General features: G+C 41.8%; 1 protein-coding gene across 11 annotated transcripts in view; it reads left to right on the top strand.

The window, feature by feature from the left end:
• Nucleotides 1–20,252, top strand: part of ARHGEF9 (Cdc42 guanine nucleotide exchange factor 9) — a 278,066-nt gene extending 257,814 nt beyond the window's left edge. For 10 of the 11 annotated variants that reach the window (XM_053374041.1, XM_053374044.1, XM_053374050.1 and 7 more), the window contains 4 exons: nucleotides 5,544–5,787; nucleotides 7,040–7,108; nucleotides 14,755–14,944; nucleotides 19,537–20,252. In XM_053374041.1, the coding sequence (XP_053230016.1) occupies nucleotides 5,544–5,787; nucleotides 7,040–7,108; nucleotides 14,755–14,936 (495 nt within the window). In that variant the 3' untranslated portion in view covers nucleotides 14,937–14,944; nucleotides 19,537–20,252. The remainder of the gene's footprint in view (nucleotides 1–5,543; nucleotides 5,788–7,039; nucleotides 7,109–14,754; nucleotides 14,945–19,536) is intronic. The other variant, XM_053374042.1, reaches the window with a different exon arrangement.
• The last annotated feature ends 3,971 nt before the right edge of the window (nucleotides 20,253–24,223 follow it).

Genomic DNA, 24,223 nt, shown 5'->3' with positions numbered 1-24,223 from the left:
GCTGACAAAGGTTTTTGGGTTTTTTTTGTAACAGCTGTTTTTAGCTTTGATTGCATTTGCGTTAGCATTTTGTTGATTTTTAAATTTGTGAGTCATTCAAAGGATGTGGTTAATTGGACCATGTAAAAATAACTAAATTCCCTTCTCCAGAATTCCTCCTTGAATTTTAGAACTCTGAATTTGCCTCTGCCAACTAAGACTTGAGGAATAAGTTCAAACACACAGCTGTTTATATTCCACAGTCCTGCAATTGCAGCTCCCTCAAAAGCTCAGCTTGATTTTAAAAGCAAAGTTTCTGCTCTCAATTAGAATTATTTATGCAGTTTGCTGAATTCGGGGGGGGGGGTCAGAGTTTGGGTTACCTTAATGCAGAAGTTCCATTGCAGGTGTTAATACAATCAACTCAACAGTTATCACCAATCTGCCACTGTAAAAAATTAAAGGTGTTCTTATTTAACGTAGATTTAAGCTCCAATTATCACTGACTTAATTTTTGCATCTCATTCACATTTTATCTATTCATTATAAATAAATATCCCACATTTCCTCCAAGGAGCTCAAAATGGAATTTCCCTTTGAAAATTAATAAAGAGGGTTTGTATTATTTTTACTGCAAAATATCATTGACTCTTAAATAACTGCATCATTCATAATCATAGCCATGTGTATTTCTAAAGAAATGTATGGGTTACGTGTCTTTGATCTCTAGATCAAAGTTGATCTACAATTCAGTTAGCTTTTTGCTCCTAGAGCGTGAAATGTGCATATAAGTCAGACTTATCCAGTTATTACAGTATGTGTCTGAACTCACATGCATGTCCAGCAGTCATGTGCATCCATACACACACTAAATAAAGGTTTGGGGTCATTTGCTAGAGTTACAATGTGTGTCCATTTATGAATGTTCTTGACATCCAATACTTTTTGTTTTGGGCTGGTGATCCTAACAATCTCTTTAACTGCCAGATGGACAACCAGTAATTTCTAAAGGTGAACAAATAGCTTTACATTAAGTTCCTTGAGAGACAAATTAACAAAGAGAGCTTGGTTTATTATATGAAATGAAAATGACAGACTACATAAATGCTGTAAAAATACAGTTTAAGCAGGCAGCAAATCCTACCTTGATCTAAAGAGTGAAAGAATCCCTATGTCTTCTCAAAAGCCTACAGAAGTGAGCATGACAATTTTACCAGCAGGACTCACACTAAAAATAAGTTAAGCAATGCAGAGGGGAGTATATCTGTCCTTAAGTGAAGCAGACATGTGCTGATTCCTTGAGAACAGTGAGTGAGTTATTTTTGTTGGAGCAAGGAGAGCCAAACTAACTACTGAAATCTGGAGGTTTTAGGTTGAAAGAATATCATCCTAGTGTCATCCTTTGTTTTCTCTCTGCCTTCAAATTATCTCACCATTATCTTGATAGCTCCTATTCAGGTGGTGAATAGACTGTATTGGCAGCTAAATTTACACATGCTGACCTTTATGCAAGATGTGAGAAACTCTGGACATTTCCTGAATGACTTCAGGTCATGTTTTGTGATCAGACTTATACCAAGGTCACCAGAATTCATCATGGAGGATCTCCTGTCATATTAGAGTTATGTCCCTTTTCTTTCTTTTTTATTGAGTTTTGTTGGACAAATAGCCCTCTCATAACCGCATTGCTGGCGTCCTATACTATCTGTAATGAAACCTCCTTATTCAAATTTTGACACTATTTTTTAGGGGGGAAACCTAGTCTTATACACGGAAAAGTACGCTAGTTGGTCAAGAGAGCTGTGGACTCAGAAAGGTTGGAAACCTTTGCCACAGTGAAACAGACCAGCACTCTGGAGAGCTCCTTCAAACAGCATAAACATTCTAATCTAGGCAAAAAAAAAGAAAGAAAGGAAGGAAGATATAAAACTGGTCTGTCAAAAGCCAGTTGCAGAAGTGTAGACTTACTAACTAACTAACAAAGACTTGATTCAAGAGGCTGTGAATGAATGCAGAATTGGTGAATCATTTGGACTTACCTTATTCTGCAAGATAAGACCAGATACTGTACCTTTAATGCAATTTCAATTCAAGCCTTCTGCACTTACTTACTTTGTTTTTTAAAATAATGTTTCATTGATTTATTTTTAAAAAAGTGCAAACATAACCAAACAAAAGCAAAATGTAAACCACAAGGCAATCTGTACCTACACACACTTTTCTGATATTTGCATTTGGGTGTCTTATTAGCATCTCAAACTAAGTACAGTGGTACCTTGGGTTACAGACACTTCAGGTTACAGACACTTCAGGTTACAGATACTTCAGGTTACAGACTCCGCTAACCCAGAAATAGTACCTCGGGGTAAGAACTTTGCTTCAGGATGAGAACAGAAATTGTGTGGTGGCAGCAGGAGGCCCCATTAGCTAAAGTGGTGCTTCAGGTTAAGAACAGTTTCAGGTTAAGAACTGACCTCCAGAATGAATTAAGTTCTTAACCTGAAGTACCACTGTATATTCATACTTGGATTGCTCACCTTTCCCCTCAAGTGCTTCTGTCCTTCATTTGTATCCCTACCGAACAATCACCTTACTAGGAATGCAGGAGAAATGTGTTCATGCACATTTGCACCTAATGGATTCTTTCTGAACCAATACATGAATTAAAAAAACAGCTTTCCTTTGAAATTTGCACTCCTCCAAATTTTGTGTTGTAGTTTTCCAACTGAAAAAATGCAGTCCCCCCAAAAGTGTATATTAAGGAAAAGTGCACACAAGTATGTATTTTAGTGGAATTAATGTACACAATTGAACTGAGAAATGTGTGTATTAAAAGAAATGAGGATGGAAATGCATCCACAGAGAAATCATAAACTGATGTAGAAATGAGGGTAAACTGAACTTAAGACTGGATTTCTACCAGCCCCATCTAGCATAGTCATTGCTTAGGGATGTTGAAAGTTATATCCCAAAACATCAGGAGGGTGCTAGGCTGGGGAAGTTGATTACTACAGTCCCATTACCCTTTTCTCTTAAGCTCTGGCTGGCACTCAGTCAGTCCTCCTTGCATCACCAGCTTCAAGTGCCTAGTCCTTGCTGTTGTTTTTCCCCTTTAAAAACCATGCAGCTGGGAACCAAAGTTTCACCCCAGGAATTCTGCCTTTTAAACAACCATTTTCCTGTGCTCACCCAAACCTGAAAACCAGATAATTCTGTAGGTGAGCTGACCAGGTTGTACTGGCTATCTGCTGAGTCACCTAATACTCATGTAGGTCAGCTGACTCAGCTGATTCCCCTACTGCTCCTATGAAAAAGCTATTCAGATAGCTAGAGCATGGGATTTGTTTGTTTTTTAACCACCACCTCTGTGCCAGCAGTCCTAAACGAGTGTCTGTGTCTAAATAAATTATCATTTGCCGATTACCCTTGGCCCAAAACCTCTCCTGGACTTTTCACCATTAAATCTTGTTGATGTTTGGTCTGCTACTTGTTCCTGCTGCTAAGATTAGTATTTCAGTGTGACATTTATCTTTTCAAAAGGTGGTTTTCAAAAGCCTTGAAACAAAATTTCCAAGAAATTTCAACTCCTTGCTGCTTGAATGGTCATGAGATCAACATTGCACAGCCTGAGATATGTTTATGGTTCTCTTGTAAAAGACAGCATTGCTTCAGTTTTGTTGAAATTAGCTATTTAAATTTTAAAGGGTTATCGTATGCTTCTCCTTATAAAGTTGTGCCTTTTTACATAATTGGTTTCTGTGGGTTTGTGTTTTTTCCTGATGAGTTAGCTTTTCTAGAGCCAGGTCATATAAATGATTGATACAGCAGGGCCTGCTTTTCATTTGGGCTGCACTGAGGTTCATCAGAAGTTAAGACCTTAGAAACAGTTATGTCTTGAATCTTGGATGATTTATATTATATCTTGCTATGTGGATAGGAATAGGAGATGTTCTGTGATAAGATGGGTGTTTGCTAACATCTGCAAGTTTTGTGGTACCCTTCTGTTGAATTTCCTGTAAGATCTTTCCAAATATTTGCAGTGTGGCACATTCACTGAGCTAGAATAAGCAACCAGGCAGGCTGGCTGATGGCTCAAGCAATGCAAGCAAGTCAGAAGCAGGAAGGGATATTAAGCTTTGCCAGACATATCTAGCTGTTCAGTAAGCAGAGAGAAATTTGTTTAAGAAACCTAAACTGTTAGAAATAAATAGCAAACAGTTCTGGGAAATGTACATCCCACATGCACACTTTAAACCCTGCAATTCCAAGCTCTTTTGATAGAGCTAAAAAAAATCATGGCTTGAGGAGTTCCCCCTGAAATCTCCCTGCCAGTTTCCATCTCCCACTGCTCCCCCAGCAAACTAGTTATAGGAGTAAGATCAGCAATAGGAAGAGCTTGCTGACAGTGGCCAGAACCATGTATGTATCAACCTTATGGTCTGGACAGTCATGGAGTATCATTAGGGTGCTATTTCCTGCTGGGCTTTTTGAAATGTGTGGTTTCTTCTGCCTCCCAGAACAGAACATTTAAGGCATAGGAAATTACAAGTCCTGTGCATCCTGGTTGGAAATGATGCTCTAGAGCAGGGACAGGGAACCTGTGGCTCTCGCATCAGCAATAGAGAACCATTAGTCAGTAATGATAAGACTTGTAGTCCGTCAACATCTGGAGGGCCACAGTTTCCCCAGCTCTGCTCCAGGGCATGTTTTAGACCTCCTGGCTTTGTTGTTGACAATGTTCACTGCCATTCACCCTCATTTCAAAAAAGAACATTGCTTGGGAAAAGGGAAATGAAAGATTCTAGAAGCAAGCTCAGTTTGAACTAGGTCTGAACTTCAGGGAAAGACTGGTTTTGGCTCCTGTTGGATTTCTCTCAATCCTGAATGTCCCCCATTGTCAAATGGTTGTACTTTTAGAGAGAATGGAACATTGGAAGAATGAGTATAAAAGAAAGATGTTGATAGCATAGGATGGAAAAAAGCCAAAGTAAAGCTCATTCTAGTATATGATTGGAGTCCTCTCTCCTGCACTGTCTAGCATAAACAGAGGACTTAGGAAAATGGCATCTTCTCTCCATTGTGTGGGGTATGGAGAACAGTGAAAGTCTCTTCTGCTTCTTACAAGGGACTCCTGCTTATTCCCTGCTTGAAGATTACAGTGAATATGTGTCCTATGGTAGGGATTTCTGTGGGTGCTGAATGTGTTGCTCACCAAAAGACTAGGAGAGGGAAGGAAGGTATCCCTGGCAAACTTGCAAGTGGAGTTGTGGATTCCTGGCTGAAGTTCATAGATGAATAGAAAACTACTATCCAATCCTTGCCTGCATACCTCCAGCATTGAGTGAATGCTGCAGTCACACCCAGACATCCCATTTCCTAGTGCTCTAGGATTACGATTAAGGATAAGGTTTAAGAACGCTCAGCAGCTAAAGCTCTGACCACCTTAATTAGCAGCCTTTCATATTATGCTCTTTGATTACATTGTTAAATATCCCAAGGACATTAAGTTGGTATTTAAGTCCACCTAGATTCTAAAATGGCTTCTTTTTCAACTTTCCACATAGGACCTGATAAGGAGAGACATCCTGTACTACAAAGGACGCATTGACATGGATCGGTATGAGGTTTTGGATATCGAAGATGGAAGGGATGACGACTTCAATGTCAGCATGAAGAATGCCTTCAAGCTTCGCAACAAGGAGACGGATGAAATGCACTTGTTTTTTGCCAAGAAGCTGGAGGAAAAGCTGCGGTGGCTGAGAGCTTTCCGGGAGGAGAGAAAGATGGTGCAAGAAGATGAAAAGATAGGTGAGCCCGATGGGTCAAGTCAGCTGGTGGGTTACTGATACCCGAGACTAGTTGCTGGCGAGTAGGACCGTCTCAAGATATTTTGCTACCTGAGCTTGAAGGGTATGTTGTAAACAAAATATGCCCTTTTTCCCTTATGGGGGATCCAAGAGCCCATATAGAGTCTTTAAGTGGGTTCCCTATCAGTAGGAGAAAATAACAGAGGCCAACCAGAGAATACTGAGAAGCAAAGCAGCCAGGAAGCCAGATCTTTATTAAACTGTTCAACACGGTGCTCACTCACCACATGCAGGAGGGAGGAGGAACCCAGAACATTGGTGTGCAAGCTCTTATATAGACTTTTGAAATTGCCCACCCTGTAGCCCAAGACCACCACCCCAATCCATCATACATACATCACTGAAGGAGGCGGTCAACAGCAGAGGAGGCGGTCTACAGCAGAAATTCTGTCTGCCAGGACCTGATAATGGTCACTGATTGCATTACTTGGGGAGTCTGGCCATTCTTTTGTGAGAATGTCGTGTGCATGTGTGCATAGTGGAAACCACAGGAGGGGACAGTGCTATTGCACTTGGGTCCTGCTTGAGGTATGTGCTTGGCCACTTTGATAACAGGACACTAGATGAACCATTGGCCTGATCCAGCAGGCTCTTCTCATGTTATTGTGTTCCTTAAAAGTAAAGGGGGGGGGGAGATGTACCTGGGCAGAGAGAGAGGGAGATCTAGTTGTATATGTGTGAAGTGTCTGTGCATGTAGGAGTGACAAAGATAGCACCAGGGGGATGCATGTGTCTCTGTGGTCTGGATGTGCATGATGAGTGCATGTCTCTTGTGTGCGCACACAAGGGAGTGTGGTGTGGTCACATTACATATCTTTATTGGTTTTTTGAAGTTCATCACAAATTCCATAGTGTGGAGGGGCACAGGAAGTTGGGAAGGGTAGAAGAGGCATTTGATGGTTTATCAAGGTATGAGTACAGGCTCCTTGTTTCCTCCTTCAAAAGGATAGTAGCACTGGGAACACCCGTGTGGGGCATTAAGTCAGACAATCTAATTTTGCACACTAGCTGATTGGCAAGATCTTAAACTATATGAGCTGGAGTTTACCTTCCATTTAGAGTATGTGTACACAACAATAAAACTACATGATTTCACCTATAAAATCTGGGGATTGTATTTTTTTTACCATGATGAAGAGAATGCTTGTTTTGACCTTTATGTCACATTCACTTTCCTCCAACACCCTCTTTAGGTTTTGAAATTTCTGAAAATCAGAAACGGCAGGCAGCAATGACAGTAAGGAAAGTCAGTAAACAGAAAGGTAAATTACCTGTGCATGGTCTCTTTGGTGGGGGGGGGGAGGCAGGGGGAAGAATCCATCTTGGTTCATGTAATCCCACCAAATTATCATTCTTTGAGCCAATACATGAACCAAAATGCAGATATTCTTCGAAATTTACACTTCTCTGGATTTTGCAATACAGTTTCCTAACCAAACGCACACACAAAAATCATATATTTGAGGAAAGTGTGTGCATAAATGTGTATGTTGTGCAAATATTAGGATAACTGCATTATAATAGGAGAAATGGCCTGCAAAAATGTGTATATTTACAAAAATGTGCATGAAAATGAGTAAGTTTTTTATGAGAACCTTGGAAAAAAACTGCAAACTGATAGAGAAATGCGGTGAACTGAAGAACAGAAAACTGAAAAACGGAAAACAGCAGATTCTTCCATCCTTTAAGTGGGGCAGTCATCCTCATTATTTTTATGCCATCTTCCCATAATTAAACCATACTCCAGATGGCCTGGAGAACTTTTGAACAAAGCACACATACTCCTTCAGCTTCTTGAACAAAGTACAGTCATACCTCGGCTCCCGAACGCTTTGGGAGTTGAACGTTCCAGCTCCTGAACGATTGAAAACTGAAGTGAGTGTTCCGGTTTTCAAATGTTCTTCTGGAAGCCAAACATCCGATGGGGCTTACGTGGCTTCCAATTGGCTGCAGGAGCTTCCTGCAGCCAATCAACAGCTGTGCTTTGGAAGTCGAACGTTTCGGAAGTTGAATAGACTTCCAGAACAGATTCTGTTTGACTTCCGAGATACGTCTGTACACTGAAATGAAAGAAGCTTGCAGAAGTAGATTTCCTCTTCTCATTTATATCAGGAAAAGTTCCTAGCAGGTTATGAACATAGCCTTTATTATGCTTAATGAAACTCAAGTCAACCCAAGACTCTGTATGAACATTTCCAATTAAATTTACAGTTAAATTGCTTTAGACCTTCATCCGAACAAAAACAGCATACTTAATTGTGTTTAGTGTTTTTTAACATAACAATTGCTTTCTCATTTTCTTTGTCTCTCTATGGATCCTCTGAAAAATTGAGGTATAATGTTAGTCCAGGCTGCTTTCAACATAAAATTAATTAGTTTCTGTTTCTCTAGTTGATCAGGCTGTGCCTTCCTTGTGCAGTGTGAATGTCTTCTGCAATACTGGGAATTCCTTATATAATTAGACATCTTTGGTCTTCCTGCTTTGGAGAAACAAATGGAGTGAAAACCCAATTGTGCTCTCTCTCTGTATGTGTCTTTTAAACCAAAGACATTAACCTGGAGATAACAATTAGAAGGATTTCTATACAAACAAACAACAGTTACGTAGCATGCATGTGCCTAGTCTGTGAAAGCTTGTGCCGCCATGAAAGTTATTAGTCTTTAAGCTGCCACACAAACATTTTAACTGTGTCAATAAGCTGCTTTGAAGGCTGCATGCAGAAAGGCAGTGTATAGATTTCTCAAATAAAGCTCATAATAAAACAAACTCCCAAAGTGTTGTAAGCTGGCACTCAAAGTAAGGAGGTATGCTTTGCCTCTGATATACTAGCTCATCACCTGCAAGGAGGTTTAAGATAATGTTGGGGGTAGGGGGAGTTAATATAACACATGCCTGCAGTCTGATACTATCCAGAAATCTACCACCTCATTCTGTATAATTTGTAGATTGTGGCTCCTGGAGACTAGTTAAAATTTCTGATTATAACATCCCATCCAGCAAGGTGTTTTTTCTTGTGGGTTCTTCCAGTAATTGTCTCTTACATGGAGAAGGGACCTCAGACCCTCTAGATGTTGTTGGACTATGATTCCCAATAATCACCCCTGATTCAATATGCTGTTTCATATGCTGTCTGGGGCTGGTGGGACAACATCTGGAAAGCCACAGGTTCCCAGTTTCTGGTCTGTTGCATCCTCTAAAACATATAAAACACAACAATATATTTCTCTGTTGCAGTTCTTTCCTTTGTTCCCTGTGTTTGGGGAATAGACCCTCTTTTTTGTCAGTGATAGAATTCCTAAGGCAGTGGGGAAGGAGCAAAAAGAAGTGTTTAAGGGAATGAAACATAAAAACACGAGCCAATCTAACAGAGGTGAACTTGACAATAAACTGCCACTTACTTCATGAATGGGCATGCCACATATCCCGAGAGTATTCAACAGGAGATGAGGAGTAGACTCATTAAATGGAAGTGTGTAGGTAACCACTTTCTGCAAAATGACAGGGAGGAGACGTGAATAGAACAATAGCAAGGAGAAAAACCTACAGAATGCATTTGATCCAAATGTGCACAACAAAAGCCCAGCGACTTCTCTTGCATTTGATGGGGAAATCAAGATTTACAGTGCAGAAGCTGCAGGAGTATGTGTGCTTAGCTCTTCAAACACAATGCAGTTGTGTATACAGAGGCTATTCTAAATCATCTCTAAAACCCCTACACTATTGGGACCATACTCCTGGCATGTGCGGACAAGTACATCAGTAAAACATTACAGAAAGCATCTTGGTGCAGTCATGCATAGTCATGCATAACCCCAATTTCCTGAGTGGTGTGGTTTCAGGGCTCCCAATCCTTACTCAAGCTTTTCGTTTCATTTAAAGGACATCACTTGACACTTAACTGGTGTTTTGTGATATGTGGTACACACACACACACACACACACACACACACACACAGGTTGAGCATATCTGGAGAGTCCACAGCTTTACATATATTGAAATTTTCTCATTAAGAACCCCTTTTGTGCAGCCCAACTCAGCTATGAGTTGCTTTTCTTTCTCGTTCTTTCAGCCTGAGTCAAAAATTCAAGAGCCACAGCAGTGTAGTAGACCACCTAGAGTGCTAGATTTAGACCTGGGAGACCAGGGTTCCAGTGCCCACTCAGCCATGAAGCTTACTGGGTGTCCTTAGGCCAGTCACTCACTTTAAACTTAATGTAGCTCTGTGAATTGTGAGGGTAAAGGGAGAGGAGGGAGGACTCCTGTATACCAGCTTTAGCTTCTTCAAGGAAAAGTGGGATATAAAGAAAATAAAAAGCCCACTTCGATAATCATGAAATTGAATCATGGAATTGAATCATAGAATCACAAGGATCATCTAGTGCTACCCTGTGCAAAGCAGATGTCATCTGGTTATTTCCTTAGCCAGAACTTGCTGCAAAAACGGGATCTGACAGGCTAAACTTGTTGAACCAGTATAGACCTCTTTAGCACACTATTAATTTTACTTTACTTAACAACAACAACAACAACAACAACAACAAACTACATGATCTTGGAAGAGGGGACCCCAGAGAGATCATTCAGACCATCCCTCACCTTTCTCCTTATAAAATGCTCATGTCAGGCTTGCTTCTGGGCACATGCTAGTTTCTGCAGAAGCATGAGGAAGGAAGAACAACAGAACAGAGAGCCAACCTCCATGGCCCTTTGCTAACCACACTGTTTGTCCTTGAGTGCATGGTTTTGTTTCCTCTGCAAGGGAGGATAAAATCTGGATTGGGATCGCAGTGGGGAGCCAGAGGACTAAAGGACCCCTACCTGCTACACCAGGTTTCTGATACACTTGGAGGGGAAATGCTGGCTGTTTCTGAAACAAAAATTCATTCACTCCAGGGTGAATGAAGTGATTAATGTTGTGTAGTTTGGCCCAGAAAGCTGTGGGAAGCTGCCATGCATATCACTGTCAAAATTCAGTAATAAAGAGCAGCAAAAAAGCCTGCATAATGCTCTTCAGGCATTCTCTTTGCTATGCAGTTGCCTTCACACGAAGGAGAGTGGGGTGCACTGCCAAGCCCCACCTCCATTGGTGTGGCTCCCCCATTGATTTTTTAAGGAGCCTATAGGAGGCTTCCTGCTTCGTAATGTTGCCCTCCCTCTCACAGTGGGCTGTAAAGCAGAAAGCGATGTGCCAGAAAGGTTTGGATTTGGTAGCACACAAATGCATGCACACACCATGTGATAGCAATTGCACAAGCAAACAGAGGAGGGCTCACCTAGGATTCCTAATTCATCAGTTCCACTGCAGAATCGATTTCTGAATCCCTAGATTCAGAACTTCGTAATCCAGGGGGAAATTTGCATGGTGAGAACTCCAGGTGCCTCTTTAGTTAAAAGATTTCAGAGCTTTGTGGTGGATTAAGACCCCTCCAGAAATGATATCATGACAATGAGTTTGGATTTCCTGGGATTTGCAGTTTCAGATTGAGAAAACCCAGCCATATTAAACTACTTAAGGCAACTCTAAACTAATTCTATACTTTCCCTAAGTCTGCTAAGCTTAAAGTGCACAAGGGAAAGATTGGAGGCATTTCTTACCCAAACAGAATATTGCATTCAGTGATCAGGAACAAGATTCCAGATTTAGAGTCAAAGACACAACAGGAGACCTGCGATTGTGACTTCCCTTGGTTTGGTTCATTTTAAAGCATCCACTCAAGGAGGTGTCCATTTTTTTTTATCAGAGCATCAATGCTGGAAGTGGGAGGGGGATGTTCCTCTGGTCTCCCCCCATTTCAACCCTCTCCTCCCATGCAACCTTTAATTGGTGGGGGTGGAGAGACCTTTCTACAGACATGATGCAGTTTCGTATTTTTGCATTAGATTACAGTCAGGGTCAAATCATAATGTGTTTAGTAGGGGTTAAATGCTGACATGTGGTACAATCCTAAACAGAAGTAAATCTAAGTGTGTCCAATGGTGTTTAGGATTGCTGCCTTAACTGAGCTTTATCTGACCACATTGTCCGACTGGTAAAGTATTATTATTGTTTTCCCCACATGTAGGATGATTATTGCTTTTTTCTGCCTGGGAGAAAATTGAATTTTATGCAAGGGCCAAGTCTGTACAGGTTCTGGGTATTTGCATCCTTGTTCTCAACTCCTTTGTCACCTACCATGACTCTGCTGCTAGTCCAAAGGAATTTACAATATTTGCAGGCAGGTCATTGTCTATCTTGTGGCTGCCACTCATAGTTCTAAGCACCTGACACTCAGTTTAGGACGATGGGCTTGGATGTATACAAACCACCCTGTTCCAGTGGTTTGCAATGCCTTACACTATACTAATTTAAAATGCCTTGCATTGCTTCAGGAAAATGCTCGGGCTTTGATGGAAAAAGCATCCCAGGAGTGTAGTGGTGGTTCTGACTAAGCACATAGTTAGAGTAACGAAAGCACTTCTGGCTGTGTAGACATGTAAGGTGGAAACAGCTTCCTAAATATGAGCTTAAGACTGCTTAGGGTTATTTGTAAGTCAACACCAGCACCTTGAATTGAGCATGGAGGGCAACAGGGATCCAGTGCAGATGGACCCCAGAGCAGGGGTAGCCAACCTGCTGCACTCTAGATGATGTGGTTTCCACCTCCCATTCACCCCAGACAGCATGGTCAATGGCTAGGGATGGTGGGAGTTGCATAGAGCATTGGTGTATGGCTACCCATGCTGTAGTACATTGATGCATGTGGGCAACACAATGCCTTTCTGCAGGGGCAATCTGAGAATGTTTTTTTTACGCTAGGGGAATGACCTAGAGTAAAAAACAAACATTCCCAGATTGCCATTTCCAAACTGCTTTGTACTTCAATAAAGCCTAGGCACTTTTATGAATCTATTTCTTCTCTCCAGAGTTTCAGGTAGGAATCTTTCCCAGATCACTCCAAAATGTCTCAAAAAATGAAGCGTAATGCCCTCTGGCATATGTTTCTGGATGTGAACTCTAAATAATATTCTCACCAGCTTCCCACCTGAATGTATTCATCCATATCTCCTGGCAGTTCATTGCCCAGCTGCTCCCATGCTAGGACTGCCCCCTTCTGGCTTTTTTCTAATCTGCTCTGATCCAGCACAGGCTTCAAAAGGTTTGCTGTTCAATTTTTGAGACATTTTGGAGTTTGAGCATGCTTATAAGTATACAGAGCTCTGAGAATCAATTAGATGTTGGCCTTTGTTGGTTTTATTGGAGTAATTAAAATTAAAAGGGAAATCTGTAATGTTAAAGTATTCAGAGAGCATAGGACAATATTCTTACCCTATGCTATATTAAATCTAGAAATAATAATAATAATACAACCAAACAGTGCAATTCTTTGCAAACCCCAGTGAAGCAGAATATTGCAATGACATATTTATGCTGTGCTCAGTCAGATCAAATTTCCCCATGCCCAGTATTCCACCTGTGTCAGTCGCCAGTAATAAGCAGGATGAAGATAACTGTCATTTGCAGATTGCTTCACATCTAGCAGTTAGATGTGTTAAGGTTTCCTCTTTTAGCTATCATGACTAATAGCTAATGACCAAGTATTCGGCGAGAAAGGATATCCTACTTTTTTGAACAGAGCTGATTCAGAAAATGATTCATTCTTCCTACCCCTTAAAATATGGTTCAGTTTGGCATTTATCAGAGAGCTATATCTTACCCACAAATGCATTTATTAGTAAGTGAGTAAGTTAATGCATTTATTATGCATCTTTTCAGTGTTGATTTGCCTGGGTATTTTTCTTCGTCTTTGTTTATTAATTAGCTGAGCTACCTCTCCGCCTCTTTTCTGTATGCTCTCAACCACCATTAATATTGGGAGTGGGGTAGCTCAGTGTTTGAGCACATGCTTTGCATGGAAATTATTCAGGTTTAGTCCCTGGCATCTCCAGGTAGAGGGTAGAGGGGAACCCTGCCTGAAACCCTGGAGAGGCACTGTACAATGGGCTAGCCAAAATGGTGATCTTCAGATGCTGTTCTACTTCTATCCATGAGCCCCATCCAGCATGGCTAATGGTCAAGGGTGTTGGGAGTTTTAGTCCAGCAACATGGAAGGCACTATGTTGGCTAATCCTGGTAGTCAAGCTACCCTCACATCAGTGTGCAGCTTCCTATATTCCTAGCTCAACAGGAACCATTAAGAAGTAGGAGACAAGGTTGCTTTTCCCTGTGTGGCCTTGCCCTGGATTCTGCTTCTTGAGGGGTATTCATACATTACGTTCAGCTAGAGTACAATCTGTGTACCTGTGTTCACAAACAGTTGATCTCTATATTGATATAGTCATTCACATGTAACATTCCACAAGTGAACCTGCGTATCCAAGAGTTGAGCTGCACAAATAACAAGTGCACAGTCTTTCATACAAACACTTGTAGATGAGTAGAATCACAGAGGGGGAAGGAAACCTGAGGGTCTTCCAGTCCAACGCCCTCCAATGCAGGAATCTCAACTAAAGCAACCATAAGAGATGGCCATCCAACCATCGCTTAAAAACCTCCAGTGAAGGGGAGTCCATCACTGGACATCAGCCCTCCAAGGGTGTCTATTCCACTGTTAAACAGCTCTTATTATCAGAAAGTTCTTCCTAATTTTTAGTTGGAATCTCCTTTCTTGTAACTTGAATCCATTGGTTCTGGCCCTACCCTTCAGAGCAGGAGAAAACAAGCTTGCTCCTTCTTCCATGTGACAGCCCTTTGAAGAGACAGCTTGAAGCTTTGTAATGTGTAAATAAGCCTTTGTGCTAGAATGTGATGTAATATTGGGAACTGGGATGAATGGATGTTCATATCTTTAGCCAGTACATTCTGATGGGTGTTTCTTTCTTCCTACTCCATCCCACCCCATATTCTTTTTCCTCCACCATTCATACAGGTGTTGGCTACTCTCGATCAGTTCCTCCAGCCTACCCACCACCCCAGGATCCACTAAATCAGGGACAATACATGGTGACCGATGGCATAGCCCAACCCCAGGTCTACGAATTCAACGAACCCAAACGCAGCCAGTCACCATTCTGGCAAAACTTCAGCAGGTTAACGCCATTCAAAAAATAATATATAGAGTGAGATGGAGAATTTTAAAATAAATTTTAAAAAATGCTTAAAAATATTTTAAAAATATATATTTATAGATGGACCTTTTTTTGGAGAAGCACTGTTGCAACTTAAAAAAACCATATAGATATATATAGATATATATAGATATATATATAGATATATGTATATATACAGACATGCATATATACATATACATACATATATATGTATATATATTTGAAGGACCAAAAACCTTTTTGTTGTTGTTGTTTTGGGGAGGCAGTCTCTGCTACTATATTCTAAGTAGCACCAAGTACTTCTGATCATGTAACCTGCTTTATTTTGGCACCATTGGAACCATTGTTGTTACTGTTGTTCTTTTCTTATATATATAATTTGTTTTGTTGTCTCAGAATCGTCTCCCGGGATGATTTCTTGTTCATTGTGCATTTCCTCCATTGACATGTTCCATCCAGCGCCACACTGGTGTATATTTCCTTTGGGGTTTTATTTATAGATTACCTTCTCTTAGAAGGGGGTTGGGCGCATGGCGAGAAAAGAAAAGAAAAGAAGTGTCTGTTCCTACATCTCATTCCCACAGCCCACCATGGATGCAACCTGTTCCTGTCTGAGCACCATTGAGAAAGGAATGAGAGGCCTCATTTGCTTCAATGGGATGTGCTCAGATGGTGTGCCGGGGCGATTGTACCACACACATTGAATGCTGACTTAAAACAAGACAACAAGCTGCATTTTATCTCCCCACATACTTCTGTTCTGAGTCCATGCTCCATTGTGCACTGTATAATATGCTGCTCAGTACTTCTGTTGCTTTTTAATGTTGGGTAGAGGGATGCTGGACATGAGACCCTTCTGCTCCGCAAACTCCCAGGTAAATGGAGGTTGGAAAGCAGAAGCACCTGTTGGACTGTGTCCCAGGTGTGCAGGATGGTAAGAGGGCATCCAATTCTTTATTATGCAAATAATTATGTCAGTTTAGCTGATGTTGTTGCATTTTTTAAATTGCACTCCCCCCCCTTCCCTTCATCTTACTCTGTGGTTTGAGCATAACTTCATCTTTTTTTAACCCCCCTAGTAATATCCTTAGGGTTGTACCCATTTTGGTTATATATTTTATTGCAAACAAGTTTCCCCTTTGATTTTACCATTTTCTGTTTTATTTTTTATCTGAAAGATCTGCCAGTTACAGTGCCCTGTGCTCTATTTATACAACCTACAGACTCAAAACAATTTGCAGGAAAGAGTTTGTGGGTCCATATCCCATATGAACTGGCCACTTTCCCCATAAAAGGAGACCTGTTGATTCTGCCATATGTAGTGTGGCTTTTATGCACCATTGGTTAATGTTTAGAGATGCATTGTTCCCAGTGAAGACAAACTATTATACAGACATTTGTGTCTGACCTATTTCATTTGTCCCTAGTTGTAGCCTTAGGTCTCTAACTACCATGCACAGCATTAGCAAGTAATAATGAGCTATTAGCTGTAGGATCATTGCCTTAGTAATCAGAAGCATTTCCCCCATTATTAAGGTATCAAATCCATGGAAGGAGCTTAGTGCTGCATATATGAGCAGACCTGCAATGCTTATTTGGACCGAGGAATGTGCTGAGCTCAGGCTCATAGCTTGGTGATGATTCTCATATAGGTTATAGCAGTTGTTCAGCAAACAGGCATCACTGTCAGTATCCAACCTCTTTCTGCCTTTCTGTCTTCCCACTCTCTTCTTTTCTCCCCCTCCTCTCTCTCTCTCTCTTCTCCCCTTTCTCTATTAAAAAATGCATTTTTTCAAAGCCATCTTGTAAATTTCACTTTGGAGTTCCTAGATAGGCGCTGGTCTCATCTCACTAGAAGAACAATCCTCAGTGGCGACCAGAGCTATATGGCAGAGGTACCACCACATCCAAACCCTGGGTGGCTCATGTCAACCAGGGTGCAAAGGGTTTGGGTGTGTGGCGGGGGGCGGTGGTTTTGCCAAGCTTTTCGGCCTGGCAGATCCCAACATTTTAACTTCCCCACCCCCACTGAAAGCAATTAGTCACACCAACTCCAGGCTGGTGTAGCTGAGGGCTCCCAATCAGAGAAGCTTTGGATCCAGCTGATCCACAGCCTGCGCTGCTCCACCCCAGTTTCAGGGCCCTATGCTTGCTACCAGCAGGAGGAACACTGCTTTTTTTAAGTTCCCACCCACTGAGCAGGTGCATTGGATGCCTCCACCTTGGTAGGGCCACCTGCCTCCCAAGTGAAGTTGGTAGGGAGGCACCTCCATAATGTGATTGTTGTCAAAGGCTTCAGGCCTAAACACACTTACTAAGGAATAAGCCCCAGTGGAACAAAGCTGAAATTTCTCAGCAGGCATGATACCAGAGATTCCTCTTGTTTTCCTCAGTGCTTCCTGAAAGAAAGAAAAAAGGATGCTACTTTGTGAAATTTCCTCCAGATATTCTCCATTTTATTCTTTTATTTAGCTACTTATTTTGTGTTGCAGTAGCCAGTTCATACTTACAGTGCCCCAAATAACATGAGGCCCGGGGCATTGTGGAGGATACAGGATGGAGGCTGAGCTGCCAACACAGTTGGTTCTTGCTGCCATTTGCAACAAAAGAAACCCCTTAGGGCAGAAATAGAAAGAAGCTGAGCTGCTGCCACCACTGATAATGGTGAATCCTACCTCTGAGAAACTGTTGAAGAATTTCTAACCCTTGAGAAGCTTGATGAAATTGTCTCTCACAAATAGGGTCGAGATTTCAGTGGACAGCTCTGCACTGAACAAATACGTATAGGAGTGAAGTGTGCACCCCACATTTAGTTGCAAAGACATAGAAGTAGCTCACCTAAGATACCAAGGCTAAACAATAACAGAGTGTTGCATTATCTAAAGCAGCCTTCCTCCATCACCTGGTCCTCCCAGGTGTTTTGAACTACCCATCATCCCTGACCATTGGCTGTGCAGGCTAAAGCTGATGGGAATTGGGAGTCCAGCAACATCTGGAAGGCACCAGGTTGTGGAAGGCTGCACTGAAAGAAGCATCCCTGTGCCTAGGAATAACCAGGAAGCTAAAATGGTTGGCCTGACATCTTCCACTGCGTTGTGAGTCTCTCCCCTTCGCTGATTGCCATTTGCACAGGAATGGAAGCCCACAAAGTGGTGACACCACACAGTTTTGCTTCCTATATGTCACCAGGGCAGGTGGGAGGAAGAAAAGGAGAAGCTAGGTGGTAGGTGCTCTGGATGCCAAGCCTATTACCTTCATAATGCTTAGCTTGCAAAGAAAGGATGAGCTTGGCTAAAAAGGCTAAATTTCTTTTCTTTTTTAAAAAGACTCCTTTGAAAACAGACGGTAAAATGGCCCAACATCCTTTGCTTTCTTGCCTGTTCACTGTTGGGTTTTTTTGGTCACAATATTCTCTTTCCTTCCTAGGCAAATCTGGCCCGCCTTTAAATAGGGAAGATTAATTAGCTTTGCTCATAAAGCTGATGCTAGTGGGAGTTGTAGCTCAAAACATCTGGAGTTTCATATTTTACCCAGTGAACAAACAAACAGATTTTTAGAATAAAAATTTTAGAATAACAGCCCTTGAGTGCATTATTAGGTTGAAAGAAGCCTCTTTCAGGTGCATCCATAGGATGTTTTGTTAACACTAACACATGTCACTGTAACATGTGTCTCAACTCTTGCTGGTCCTCGTCCCATAAACCCACAACAGATGACAACAGCCAGTTCAATGTGCACAACACTGTTTGTGCCATGATGTTTGATATGGGCTTCTTCAGCTGCACCCCATAATTTTTAATCTTCTCTTGGGCTACTAAACCAGGAGTAGAGGATGCTCCTGGTCTGAGTAGTGATCCTGGTCTGAAGGGCTACAGCAAGCTCCAAGAAAAGAAATGAACTGGCAAGATAAGTGGTTGAACTTATCTCATGCCTTAAACACAAAGGCAGTCTAAGCATTTTCTCCCAACTTCATCTTATCCCGTTAAATTTAACCACCTAATTCCAGGCAAACTGTTGCAGAGGAGCACTGCAGTGTGTGTGTGAAACAGTCCCATCTGCATTCATTTCCAGGGAGAGGTGGCTCTTCATGCACAGAACTACTTATGCAGCAACTCCCTGGGTGCTGGCTTTGGATCAGTCTTCCCAACTGACCTTAGTGTGTCCAGATTTTCAGTGCAGAGTGACCAATAAAGGGAAGAGTCAGTGACAAAGTTTTGTATCAACAAAGAGCATATTTTTATTGCAGGTTTGGGGGTGGGGTGCTCTTTTTTAACTTTGCATGTTAGTGGGTAACAGAGCAGGTTTTAATATAGACTCTCATTTGTTTAATACCTTGGTTTTCCTAGCTAGGCAGATGCTTAGGAATTGAACCAGGGTTATGAAACTGGAGGTAGAATTTATTGCAGTTTGTGAATGGCTAGCAAGAAAGAGAGAGAGAGAGAGAGAGAGAGAGAGAGAGAGAGAGAGAGAAATGGAGAAATTAGGGGCAAGTTGTCAACATGATGAAAGTTTTACTTATTCCTTTGCCTTTTTAATTGCATAAGAGGTGGGAGTAACAAACACATTAGTTAAGCCTGTTCATTTACTGTTTTGTGCCCCAGAGAGCGAAAATGAAACATCCATTATTTTTATGAGAAGATGCTTCCTAACTATTCAGCGCTAGGAAAAAAAAAGAAACCAACATCGTCACACCATTATTTGCATCATAAATCAAGATTCGCTTGGTCTGACAAGAGCCACTTGTTGGACTCCCAGCATCTTTCTTAAAGTGGAAAAAATAATACCCAAAGGGGAAGAGCTTTGCCGACTCAGTGCCAAAGCAGAGCAGATGCTGGCATTTGTTCCCAACAGAGGGAGTGCATTTGCCCCGGCTAGTGGCATTCAAGAACTCTCCTCCTTTCCATGTGTTGCCAAGGTGCTACGAGGAACGAAGCATTGCTGCCATGAAGAACCAGCCGTGGGTGCCAGTGTTACTACCTACCACATGTTCTTGACGGGGAGGGCTGGTGTCAGGTTGGGCTGTCTTGTTATTCTCGAATGCTTACATCTGCTCAGATTTGGGGAGGGAGAATGTCGGAGGAGTATCAGAGATTGAGCATGTTACATAGACTTCAACTTTCCATTGCCAGAAGAAGAGGAAGCTGTGGTATCACAAGGTATACATCAAGGACGGTTGTAATGCGCTTACTGTACACAGGATCTCTCTGGCATATATAGATATATTTGGGGAGGGGGGCATTTCCCCACGCCTCTTTCCCTAGACCACTGATCACATTACCCCTTTGACTTTGCAAATACAAAGGATTTATCTTCAAGATTATTGGCTCCCTAACCTTCTTTTAAAATTTAAGGGAGGGGAGGCAAGGCAAAGGTGCATCTAACAGTTGTAAATAGACAATAAATAGAGGGGGAAAACAACAACATATATTTGAAATTTGTTTCAGTTTTGGATGGACGCTAGCCATCCTTTGCAATGTTATTGATAGTACACCGTGGTGCTTTTGGGTTTCTGGTTCCGTTCTCTTTATGCTCAGTCATCTTTTTTAATTGCAGCTACATTTCAGGGAACATGTATATTTAGTAGCTATTGTAAGTTCTGCATGGCATCACCAAGCTTATTTTTCCTTGAGAAGATTAAGAATGAGCCTGTCGGAGCTTAATGGCATGATGGCTGGAGAGAGGCTCTTGCCAGAGAATGCAAGTGAGGTTGGAAGAAGATTGAAAATCCAAGTTTGGGGCCGTATGCTGAGGTTTTTGTGTGTGTGTTGTGGGGGAGGCTTTAATGGTCTGAAGGAGCAGATAAATGGAGGATTTGGGTAACCCAGCTAATTCTCACTTGCCAGTTCTATTATTTTGTTTCTATTGGATTGTTTGACTTTGTCAAACAAATGTCAGAATTGTGTGTATTAAAAAAAAAAAGCAAGCAAACAGTGTTTTAAAAAAAAGTGTTGTAAAAGACACTGAGCCTTATGAAAAATATTTATGGAGTTAAATAAAAAGAAGTTAAAAAAAAGACATCTCTGGGCATTTCTTTTCTATTAAAAAAAAGAAACATGGTTTCTCTCTACACATATCAGATTTATGCTTGGTTTTCAAAGTGGTGACTCTGGGACCCACAGGATGAGTCATTGCCTTGAAGAAGAAGAAGAAGAAGAAGAAGAAGAAGAAGAAGAAGAAGAAGAAGAAGAAAGCAGTGCTCTGTGCCGAGGTACATTTCCTGCAGTTTGCAGCAGGTATTAATCCAACACAACACCCAGTTCTTCACTCCTTGACTGCACATCCACTGAAGTGATAACTTAATAGCTGGAAGTTGTACCAGGTTTTGGACAATGCTTCCATTCAGGACTAAGGCAAAGCCACAGGCCAGGTTTCTTAAGTTTTCCTAAGGGTCAGAATTCTCCTCCCACTCCGATGTTAGGTGTCAGCAGATGTATCTGCACTGCCTTGATGCTCTCTGGTGCTCTTTTTTGCCTGGACAGCTGTTTCTATCCAGCTCCTCCTTTGACTTCACTGTCCCTGCTGTCACCGATCTGGTGACCCAAATGTTTGTTTGCTTGCTTTTCTTGATAGCATCATTACAAAACATGTGGCCTGAGGTGTAAAGAGCACAAGTAAATAAATAAATGCAATGACAAAGCAGGCAACATTAGTTAATTATTAAAAAGCTCTGACTAGCCTACAGCATTCTGTATCTTGGTGTGAGTAAAAGCCTAATTCTGTCTCCTTCCAACTGGATGTTGGTAGCAGATAATTCCACTGTTCTGCAGCACTGGTGTGACCAGAGACCAGTTTACACATTCAGTTTCCAGCAGTCACAGAAACCACTGCAAAAAGGGGGGGGGGAGCACAGACCTTCAATGAGGTTTGCTACCTCCAGACTTGGTGGTTGTTTGCTTCTGAATGTCAGACATTTTGGTACCTAGGTTGGTAAAGTGTAGCAGAGCATTCCTCCATCTCTCTGTCATCGTCCCCCCCCCACACACACTGAGGGCTCATCCACACTTACCTCCCCCCACCCCCCTGCTTTCTAGGCACAGGTCCTCACTCTAAAGCTCCATGACTGAGTGTTGTCGTTTTTTTAAAAAAATTCCCCAATGCTTTTCCCAGAAAAGCCCACTCTTCAACACTGAATCATAACAAATGCAGTTTGGGTTTTTTGTATATTGACATTTGCTCTGATTCAGTGGTAAAAAAAGCAGGTTTTCATGAGGAAAGGGCTGGAGGAAAAGAAAACACACTCATACATGGAACTTTAAAGCGCAGGCTTGTGCCTAGAAATGCATTACAAAAGGAAGTCTAGATGAGTCCTGAAACCTGCTTAGTTTCAGCAGAGTTAATGCATTGTGTGCCCTCAAGTCCATGCTACTTGGCACTCTTGCTTCATAGGATATGCTTTCCACCTATGTTCCCAATGCCACCCAGAAACCATCACATGGAAGCACAACTGACCCATCATCCAGTCTGTAGGGCTGCCAAATTTAATGTGGAGTAGAGTGACTAATTATCAAAGCACATATATGCCTTTCTGATTACAAAGTTATGGAACACTTCTACGAATTATTGTCTGCTGTCTTTCTGGACCAAGTGAAGATCCATCACTCCACTTTGTGCTTTCACACAATAGCTACCCTGGTGCCTTGGGGATTTCACAAGCAAGATACAATGCTCTCTCTCCACTATCTGGTAACCTGAGAAAACCTGCTTCTAAACATGGAAGTTCTGCTGTGTCTTGACAGCTCATGTAGGGATCATACTGTTATTAGGCACATTTATATTTTGTTATAATGTACTTTTAGTTCATCAGATTACCTCATTTGTTCTTACAAAAGCTACGTGGGTCACTTCCTCTCCACTAATGTGGAACCAAGCAGAGAATAAAGCTTGCCAGTGGTTAAGAACTGAGGCCGTGTGCAGTGGGATTGGAACCCAGTTGTGATGGATTATGAGCAGCTGTCAGGAGGCAGCAAATCACATACACCACCACACCACCATGGCCCCACCCCAGAACAAGATCAGTGTTGCCAGCATTTACCTGTTCCATTCTGTAAAACAGAGAAAATCAGTGGACAGCCCACCCCCGATGCTGCTCAACTACAGCCCCCATCATTCCCAACTGGTGGCCACTTTGGCTGAAGCTGTAGGGCCACAGGTTGACCACCCCTGCTTGGCAGGGGGTTGGACTCGATGGCCCTTGTGGTCTCTTCCAACTCTATGATTCTATGATGTATGAGCAGTAATGTCCTTGCCTCCTTACAAAGAATTGTGGCCATGTCTTTGTTTACCTGATCTCATCTCAATGAACTCGGCAAAACTATACAGAAGAGGTAGGGGTTGGTTTAACTGTGGCTATGATGGACAATTCAGATAAGGGCCTTTTAACCTTTTCATTTTGGAGAAAGTAAACAAATTAGCAAGGAAACGGTTTCTCCTGGTCCATTCCTTGATTTAAGGAGTCCATTCCTCCACTCTGCACTTCCCTAATGATTGCTGGTGCCCATTGAGACTGGCAGGGCAGATGACACGGCAGCAAACACCAAGCAGAGCCAACTCATTTTGGGTTTGTCCCAATCCTCTTCCCTGATGGAATCTACAGTGACAACACCAAGACTAAGGACATGTAAGGTTACAAGTAGCCCTTCCCCTGGACTGGTTGTTAAGTCAGAAGGCAGACAGGAGGCTGGCTGATGACAGAATGAGGTTGATGGGGCACCCTAATGTGCTGGGGTTGTAGCCAATATTAGTCCTACTCAGAGCAGACCCATTGAAATTAGTGGACCTGGCTTAGGTCTATTAATTGCAATGGGTCTTCTCTGAGTAAGAGTAGCATTGCATAGAACCACTGTATTTTACTTCTCCTGAATTCCCTCTTTAACTTGGAGAATTTATAAAATGAATTCCAGATCTGGAGCATATTTACTTGCAGTTTTCAGTATTCCCCAGTTTGTTTTGCACCTTGCCCTTCATTACTAGCACATACATTTGCATGAGTGAAACATTGCAAAAGAAGTTGTCCTGGTAACCATTAATAAAATACTGCTGAAACAAAACAAAACAAAAACAAAAACCACAGTGTTGATGCCAAATTATTTTTGTGCAGTGTTTTATTCATGCACACGAATGAGCATGCTCATTGGTAAGGTGCCACACAAAGAGATATGATGTGATTGTATATATGATTTCATTAAAATCACTTTTTTGGCAATGCTTTATCAATGCTTGCATGTGGAAGGGGGAATGTAGACTTGAAGGATCTGAAGACTATTGCAAACTGCACGTGAAACATGTTCT

This window comes from Podarcis raffonei, chromosome Z (assembly GCF_027172205.1).
Source record: "Podarcis raffonei isolate rPodRaf1 chromosome Z, rPodRaf1.pri, whole genome shotgun sequence".
In the NCBI taxonomy this organism is placed as follows: Eukaryota; Metazoa; Chordata; class Lepidosauria; order Squamata; family Lacertidae; genus Podarcis; species Podarcis raffonei.
This window is presented reverse-complemented; position numbering and strand designations above follow the sequence as displayed.